The 10000-nt window shown below is 46.5% G+C and overlaps 1 protein-coding gene across 1 annotated transcript in view; it reads right to left on the reverse strand.

The window, feature by feature from the left end:
• Positions 1–10000, reverse strand: part of dym (dymeclin) — a 117447-nt gene that overhangs the window by 70151 nt on the left and 37296 nt on the right. Inside the window, exon 9 of the mRNA XM_063210655.1 lies at positions 1–133. This exon is cut by the window's left edge and continues 53 nt beyond it. Within this exon, the coding sequence (XP_063066725.1) occupies positions 1–133 (133 nt within the window). The remainder of the gene's footprint in view (positions 134–10000) is intronic.

Consider the following 10000-nt stretch of genomic DNA (forward strand, 5'->3'; position numbering starts at 1 on the left):
GCACCGTCCGTTAGATTGGCCAGTACCAGCAGCAGGAGCAGGCTCTGATTGGATAATGGCAGAGGGTTATGCTCCGCCTCCATGCCCGGTTTGCTTCCTGCACCACCTAGCGTGAACACCGTCCACAGTCCACCTGTTAAGGCAAGACAAAGAAAAACACATACAAGCATTAACAAATGGGCCAAAAAAAAGCACATCTCATTGGCAATGTCCAAATGCACACAATTCAAGACAATTCACACAATGCTAAAACAGCACAATGTACAATACATTATTTTCACAATAGCATTTTTAAGAACAAGTGGCAGAGACAAAAAGAAAACAAAACTGCATCAAGATTTTTTTTTTTCTTTTACAAATGTTTATTTCACAGAGAACGAATGTGAAACAAGCCTGAACCATATGAAGAGTTAAAAAAAAAACATTTCAAAGGTTTGCTCACAGACATCACATATTAGGGATGTTATAACACAATTAAACTGCAATTCACTACAATCAAAACAATACTAACACAATACACAAGCTCTGCTTGTTTTCACAATGGCATTTTAAATAACGAGTATCGAAGTGAAGAGAAATGTCACATGCACACTTAGATCCTCTTTGTGTTCTTTAAATTGCCAAGCTTTCGGTCGACTGACTTTCCTCACAGCCCTGCAGTTTCAAGACTTAACAAAAAGGTATACCTCCGATCATAACATGACACTCATGTCAAAGTTTACATTTAAGCCTTTGCGGTGTAGGCATAGAGGTAGAAAATAAGACTAGAGGTGACACAGCAATTTGTGACAGCACTGGGAAATGGCACATGGCGGCTCCCATCATCTATAGGTAGTGTAGGCACCTTCAGTCAATGCAAGTCAATGGAGAACACACCCACCCGTGTCAAAACATGGACTAAAACTGTGTGAATATGAAGTAACACATTACTCAAAGACCAGATTTGAAATGTCAGGCTACATATCAACTTAAATCATATGAGTTGATAAAATACATTTTTTTAAATTAATTATGGACATATTTAGCAACACACTTCAACTATTGTCCTTGTATAGTGTATTGATGGACATTTTCACATTATTAAGCCATTTTTGACAGAGGTGAGCCTCCTTCTCCATTCATTTCCATTTCTCAGGTCTACCTACAAGTAATGGCTGCACAGATTGCCGTGAAAAGGGGGGCGGGGTCATCTCTATTGTTATTTTCTACCTCTATGGGTGTAGGGCATTCAAAGTGTGGATCCAAAACAATTCCACACAACCAGTAGCAGAAAACAAAAAGGAAATGAAAACAACATTTTAGAGAAAATGTCTTTAATAAATGTTGGAGCTTATATTCTTTATTGCTAATGGAGACACACAATTCGAAACAAGTCCAAGTGTCAGAATAAGAGTGGAAAAAGAGACTGTGTGTGTGTGTGTGTGTGTGTGTGTGTGTGTGTGTGTGTGTGTGTGTGTGTGTGTGTGTGTGTGTGTGTGTGTGTGTGTGTGTGTGTGTGTGTGTGTGTGTGTGTGTGTGTGTGTGTGTGTGCGTGTGCGTACGAGTATGAGGGTGTGTGTGTGTTTATATAACTGTGTGTGTGTGTGTGTGTGTGTGTGTATGACTGTGCTTGTGTTCGTTTGTGTGTGTGCGCGTCATTGTGTGTGTGTGCGGTTTGTGTCTGCAGTCCGTCGTCTCCATTCCTAATGACCTGTGGGCAGCAGTGGAGACCCTCTGTCCGGGGCAGTCAGCGTTCCCACAGCAGCAAGCAGCAGCAGCAGCAGTAGTAGTAGTAGTGAACAGGGGAGCGGAGCGGAGAGGGGAGCAGTGGTGTTCCCTGATTCCCGTGTTCCCGGATCAGCACACAGCAGTTAGAGGAAAGACCAACATCAGCATCAGCAGCCACTGGCCACCGGCTCCACCAGCCAGCCAGCCAGGCAGGCAGGCTCAGGGTCCCCTTTGGCTGTGGTCAGTGTGTGTGTGTGTGTGTGTGTGTGTGTGTGTGTGATATCTGATGACGCAGGCTGTGGTCAGCGGAGCACAGGAGAGATAAGGGGGAGACTGACCTCTGATCCTCTAGGCCCACACAGACAACAGGAACCGGAACACACACACACACACACACACACACACACACACACACACACACACACACACACACACACACACACACACACACACACACACACACACACACACACACACACACACACACACACACACACACACACACACACACACACACACACACACACACACACACACACACACACACACATTTCCTATCTTTACGCGAGTACAAACACACACGCACGCACACGCGCACGCACGCACGCGCACACGTACCCACACACATTTCCGGATCAGCACCATCTTTGCACACACACGCACTTCCAGATCAGAGCCATCTCCACACTTGCACACAGACGACATACACACAGACGGCTCGTCTAACCAAACTCTGTTTTCCCTTTGTCTGGCGTCCTTCCCATTGCCTGACATGGAGTCTTTTTAGCGTCTGTCTCGAGTACACTGTAAGGCCCGTGCAATACTGAGCCGTGACATGATGACGCGAGGACGAGAACATCAGCCAAAACCCACATTCTCACAACTTCTCCTCTTTAAACTTTCATGCTGTGGCTACGTTCGCGTAGCTTACAAGTCCGTCCCGGAGAGATAGAGAGAGAGAGAGAAAAGAGAGAGAGAAGTACATCCGTAGCCATCACCATTCATTAATATTGAAGAGTGGCGTGTATAGGGGCACTCTGTTGACCGCAAATAACTAAGAACAGCTGCCTTGTCCGCCTGCTCAACGACATTATAAATTAACCATATACGTACATGCATATCATTCTGGTCTAATAGCACATTTGTAATTCTTAAAATAGACCATTGACCAGGTTGGCAGGGAGTTGCTTGTACAGAGAATGGGGGAAACATGTCTAGGAGAGCCAGATAGGATTTTAATTGGGACCAATTTTCCCAAAACCACCCCCTCTACCACCAATATCCTGTCTCATTTCAGTGTCCAATCAAATTATAAAAGGCATGAAGGCTTGTATGCAAAGGCAGATTGCCTTAATCACACAAAGACCCCTCAGCAGAATCAAAGGCCTAGTATTGGGCAGTTCTGCAAACAAAGCTTGTACTGCCATCCTCTTGAGAAAATTGAGAAGCTTTGGGTTATATTGTCGGCATCGTTCCAGCAATTAATCTCAAACCGGCTCGAGATTCTGATCAAAACCTGAAAGTTGGTTCACGATGCGAACCGAAAAATAAGTATTTTTTTCCTCTGCAAACCGTGACGACAATGTGGACAGCAGCAGCAGGGTCATCAGGGTAACAAATTGCCCCAAATGGAAAAGTTCAGAGCTGCTATGAACACGGGATGGTAACCATTTAAACGATAGTCGACCGGATCAATGTTAACCGGTTAAAAATTTCTGCCACCGGTTAACCGGTTGTAATAATAACAATAAATATAATAATAATTTCCTCCCAAAAAGCCCCCAAAAAATGATAATTTTGAGGTTTTAGTACGATAATTCAGCATTTTCCATCTGGCAACAGTGGCTGGACATGGCAGGTCCTGTCTGCGCAGCAAAAAAACAGGCTTATGTGTATAATTTAAGATTACCGGTTAACCGGTTAACCACCGGTTAATGAGTCTTTTCGCCATCCCTACTATGAACGCGGTCGGTTCGCAGTTAGGCACTTGTGACATACGTAGGTGCACTGTTCTGGTCGGCCTGAAAACAGTATGTGTGGATCTCGTAGGAGGTCTTTGATTTTTTTTTTGTGTAGACTTAAAACGTGAGGAACCCAAAACTGAATTACCATCAGCATACAAAACAAAAAGTCACCAACAGTCAGCTTGAATGAAAAGCCACAGCTATGCAGCCTAGAAGGTATTAAAGGGCAAAGTATGTCAATCATCTTCAGAGAAGTTGAAGTATTCCAGGCAATGGAGTTCATGCTTGATGCAACACTTCCAACATTAAAACGATGTTTCAAAAATATTATTAATGTATCTGTCCAGATAATCTATCTGGACAAAGCAAAAAGCGGAAACCTATGATTTTAGTTCAAGTGAGACACAAGAAAGACAATTCCGTTTCCAAAGAATAGTAAAAAGAACTTATGTTCATTTTAAACCCCACACTCGCCCAAGAGGAAACTGTATCCAGACCAGAGCACAATGTCCGTTGACCACAAATGTTTAATAAACAACAAAACAAAAAAAAGATGCTGACGCAGGATTTTTACAGTATCCAGACACACAAATAGCACACACACACACACATATCGGGACAACCGGAAAACTCCAAATTTTCCAAGTGCAGTCTTGCAATGCACATGCTGTGTGCATACTGCTCGTGCTGTGTGCATACTGCTCGTGCTGTGTGCATACTGCTCGTGCTGTGTGCATATTGCGCACACGGAAGTCTACTAACAGGGCCAGCCCGCAGACAGACAGCACAAACTAACTACGAGGGCCAAATGTAGCACTTGCTGTTTTTAGCCCCACCAGCGTGTGCCATGTTCCCTTGGCGCTGAGCGGATAAAGGCATCAAGGCACTGTGGGCACCAGGCCAGAGACATCCAGAGAGACACCTGCTCGCCCGTGCCAACGCCACACCATGCAGCCAGGGGGAGGGGGAAACACACACACACACACACAACACACACACGACACACACACATACAGAGACACATACACACACGACACACACACAGACACACACGGCAGAGGCACACACACAGACACACACGGCAGAGACACACACACAGACACAGACAGACACAGACACAGACACAGACACAGACACAGACACAGACACAGACACACACACACACACACACACACACACACACACACACACACACACACACACACACACACACACACACACACACACACACACACACACACACCAGTATGGCGACCTGGCACAGGCCAGACCGTGACACAACACGACATGACACACCATGACGCACCACGAGATGGTGAGATAGCAGCCGCGGTTGCACCATGAGGATGCACAGTAATCCTGCTCTCTTCTCTACATCTCTACTATCCCCCACTCTCACTCCCACTCCCACTCCCTTCAACGCACCCCCCCCCCCGTCCCTCATCACACTCTCTCCTCTACCTAGTTCCCTCCTTGCCTCCATCTCCTAATTTTCCTGCATCCCTTCATCTTCCTCTCCTCCCCTCCAAACCTTCCTGCAACCCCTCCTCCATCCACCCCTCCCTCTCCCGTCCTTCGCTCCCTGCCTCCATCCCTCCCTCCCTCCCTCTGTCTGTCTCTGCTCCCGTATGTTGGCTGGAGCCGTGCTGAGTTGATTATTAATAGCTGGCGTTCTGGACCACAAGCGCAGGCAGGTACCCGGCAAATCTGCTTTGCTAAGGGGGAATCAGGTAGGAGGGGGGCACCCATAATAGCTATAAAAGAAACGAAGATAAATAAATATGAAAAAGGGCTTTAATTTTGGTTTTATTGGGGTTTATTGGAGTGGCGCATGCCGCTGGCGAGACGAGGGGCCGGGAGCCAGGCGGGTGACTGCAGTAGAGGGCACGCTGACATATTGCCATGGTGACCACACCCCATGCCAGGTCACCAGCGCCACAAGCCTGTCTGCTGATGGAGAGGCGGAAAAGAAAAGAGGACTGCAGGGGAGGGAGGAGGAGAGAGAGAGAAACAGAGAGAGAGAATGGAGGGCGACGGACTGTGTCAGGCAGGGAGGGAGAGAGGGAGAGGGAAGAGAGAGAGAAAAAGAGACACAGACAGAGAGAGAGAGAGAGAGAATGGAGGGCAATAGAGTGTGTGAGGGAGGGAGGAAGAGGGAGAGAGAAAAAGAGAGAGAGAGAGAGAGAGAGAGAGAGAGAGAGAGAGAGAGAGAGAGAGACAGACAGACAGACAGACAGACAGAATGGAGGGCGACAGAGTGGGGAGGGGAGGGGAGAGGAGAGCGAAGAGCCGGTCTGTCTCTGGCGCTGATCGATGCAAATTCAGCACTGGCTCGCTAGACAGGAGGTGAAGTCAGAATGAGATTAAGCCACTTGTACTGCGCTGAAAGATTAACTGTGATGGGCCAGACCAGGCAACCCAGCCAGCCAGCCAGCCTGCAAGTCCTCAGTTCAGACTGGAGGAGCACTAACAAGGGGAGAGCCATGCAGACCAGAGAGGACACTCTGGAAACAGGAGGAAGGAGAAGGGAGAGGAAGGGGGAGAGGAAGAGGAAGAGGAAGAGGAAGAGGGAGATGAAGAGGAAGAGGAAGGAGAAGACTGTATTGTCCTTCATAAGTTTATATCTTAACTAGATGAAGGGAGGAGGGGCTTTCAGACAGGATGCCCCGGAAACAGGAGGAAGAGGGGGAGGAGAGAAAAGAGGAAGATGAAGAGGAGCAACAGAAAGAGGAAGAAGATGTAGAATGACAGAGTACTTCTGAAGTTTATATTTTAACTAGATGTAGGGGGAGGAAGGGCTCCTATGGTGTGTTCCAATACTCATACTGTCCGCCCTTTCCGCACTGTGTTTGGGTAGTGTACTGTAAATTACCCGGATAACGCCCCCAAAACGGCCATTTTTCGAAGTGTGGAGTTACTGTACACTTTTTGCACTCAACGGCCGCCATGTTTGTGACGTAGTTGAGTGTCAGATCTGTCAAACGGTTGAATATCCGTGATAACAGCATAGTTTTGATCCCAAAGACAATCGCCATGTGTATTAGAGGCAGGGGTAACTTTAAAAAGTGTCAGCATAACGAACAGTGCCTTCCGTGATGAATTGCATATTGGCGGTTGGTAAACTCGGATGACACGCGACCAACCGTCATTTCCGTTAAGTGTATCAGACAGAACGGGAATCGGAATGTACTCGCCTCGTGAATCGCGGAGGGTGGAAAGGGTACTTCACTGCACTCAAACAAGGTACACAGTACAGAGGGTGAATAATGGAACACACCACTAGACAGCTCTCAGGGAAGGGAACAGCTAAATAATCGGGTATTTCGTCCCGAATGCGTGGTTTGGGTAGCACGTATGCTAATTAACATAGAACCTGCATAACGGTTGTGATACAAAAAAGGGCAAAAATGACAAGGACAAAATTATTAGCCCCCTGATCATTAATAGTCAATATGACGCCATTTATGAACCAAAACTCAAAACATTTTTAAACAACAACAACCATTTTTAAATATCCAAGTACTGCTGGTGACGCACGTGACGTCAATGCGTTGGTGGTTTTTGAAAGCTCTCCCATTGGTTAACGCTTCGCGGTGCCGCTACATTTTTCAACCAAGCTCAACTTTATCGCCCCGCTCGCCCACCGCCCGCCACCCTCGCTTCCCTACGTCACCACCTCTCGCCTCGCTACCGCTTCCCAACGGAAAATAATGGAACTCCACGCTTCTACCGCTTTGGCACATGTAAATCAGGCATAAGAGTCCCATTTGACCGACTGGTTAGGCTAGCTCACTTTTAAACTTTGGCGAAGTATTACATCCTCAAAGCCCCAAAATTTCACAGTCTGAATGTCAGGACACTCTTTCAACAATTACCAAAGTGGTGAACCAGTTTGAGATTTTATTTTTTTAACGGTACAAAAAATGTAGGCTAGCATCGAAAGGTAGGCTAGCATCGTGTGCTATTTTGCTTGATTGAAGCAAGGTCTGGCTAGCTTGGACTGTGCTATCGTCTAACTTCAAACTACTTCATAAATGATTTACATACTTTCTCAGTCCCCTACCATTGCAATTTTAATGCCGGGGCTATCTATCTAAGGGGTCTTAAGCAACTTTGAGCTTTTTTTTAATGTTGTGGCCATGGTCGGCAGCCGCTAGTTAGACATTACCTTATTACATTACATTACATTTGGCCGATGCTTTTTAATCAAAGCGACTTACAATTGAGGACATAATCATAGCCAACATCAATAGCCGATAAGAAGTGCACAGGAAATATAAAGAACCATAAAGAGTCTGTTTAAGAGTCATGTCAAAGAGTCTGGCCTAGGACAAGGGACTAGACCATGAACTTGTTGTTAGTGCTAAACTACTGTACGTGTGTGTGTGCGTGTGTGATACGGGTATAGAGTGAGAATCAGATAGAGACATAGACTGAAGCAGTGAAAAAGGGACAGTAAGCATGCGGTGTGCTTGTGTGCGTGTGGGAAACAGACAGTGTGCATATGTGCATGCTTTGTGTGTGCGTCAGCATGAGCATGAGCATGACCATAAGAGATAGAGAAAGAGAGAGAGACACAGACAGAGATGGAGAGAGAGAGAGAGAGAGAGAGAGAGAGAGAGAGAGAGAGAGAGAGAGAGAGAGAGAAAGAGAGAGAGAGAGAGAGAGAGAATGGGCACAAGAGACAGAGAGATGGTGAGGGAGAGATGGCGGGATGGAGAGAGAGAGAGGCACACTAGCTCTCCATTGTCAGTGCAGAGAGGAGAGGAGTGGAGGCGCGCATAGTGCAGTCTGCAGGCAGCAGCGGTAGGTCTGCCAATGCTAACATGGCTGTGGTTCAGGACAGGAAGGAGAGCCGTGCTCTCAGGGCAGCGCACCGCGCGGAGGAGGAAACACGGCCAAGCACAGGGACTGCTGCACTTCCTGCACTGGTGGTACTACACACTCACAGCAGAGGAGGAGGAGGAGGGCAAAGGAGAAGAGATGGAGAGGGGAATGGAAAAGACTGGGAGGGAGGGGGTAGAGGGACACAGAGAGGGACACAGAGAGGGAGGGAGATAGAGAGGGAGAGATAGAGAGGGAGAGATAGAGAGAGAGAGAGAGAGAGAGAGAGAGAGAGAGAGAGCGAGAGAGCGCAGGACAAGACCAGAGAGAGAAAAAAAGGGAGAGGATGGGTTGGAAAGGCAGAATGAAAGCATTAACAGTCAGAGGGAAATAAAGAAGGGAGGATAAAGAGAAGAGAGGGCGGGGGTGGATGGGGGGATGTGGGATTCTTGGGGCTTTGCCTGCATTTTTTTTTCCTCTTCGGTGCCTCTCACCCAGGCCCTGCTTGTATTCTCCAACACAGTGTGACACACGCACACGCACACGCACACGCACACGCACACGCACACGCACACGCACACGCACACGCACACACACACTTCTTCCTGTGTGTGTGAGGTCAGGCGCAGGGCAGGAGGTGCTTGGAGCGGCTTGCCTCCTTTGCTAGATTTATGAGCATGTGATTGGCTGATGGGATAAAGTCGGCAAGGATGAGCGAATAAAGCCTTTCAGAAAAAGGAGAAACGCGCTATCCGGCTCTGACTCATCATCCTATAGACTAGCGTATCCCATAGACACTCACTGTATACAGGGAGAGAAAAAAAACCTAATTTTGACTTTTTCACATTTTTAAACTCAATAAACTTATGTTGTGTGCACCTTGCAGGGAGGATATGAATCCTATTGAACTGTGTATAATGACAATAAATGCTTTCTATTCTTTCAATGTCTTTCTTTTGCTTGATCACAAATTGCACGGTAATGCAATACTGTGTCCACAATGTGCCAGAGTAGCACTACCCATTCACAGTACAGGTCTCAAAACAACTTAAAAAATGCCCGCATACAGTATTCATTGCATGGTAAACAGCTCAATATAGCAACTTAATGTTTACTGTATAAACATAATGATACTGTACTGTAAGTACTCCCGGAGAAAACTAATCTGTCTTTATTTATCTACCGCATGCACAGTCAAGCATTAGTAAATCTCCTCTGTCATCCGTCAGATGTGCTCTCTGCATTGAACTTTAAAATAATCTGAAAAGTCACGTACATGACATACACTTCAACAGTATGCCAGTGATTTGCCAAGACATCCCCAGCTCACTTACAAGTGAATCAACTTTTTGTTTTACTATATGCTGTGTAAATGGTTGAATCAACAGGATTGTTTTTACTACGTCTAAAGACAAAAAAAAAAAGAGTTTGACTTTACTTGGTGTTCATCTGGAGTCCTGTCAGATTGTTTTAACGTCCTCCTTTGTCAATAAAAGCGCATGCTA

The sequence above is a fragment of the Engraulis encrasicolus genome, chromosome 11 (genome assembly GCF_034702125.1).
Source record: "Engraulis encrasicolus isolate BLACKSEA-1 chromosome 11, IST_EnEncr_1.0, whole genome shotgun sequence".
Taxonomy (NCBI): Eukaryota; Metazoa; Chordata; class Actinopteri; order Clupeiformes; family Engraulidae; genus Engraulis; species Engraulis encrasicolus.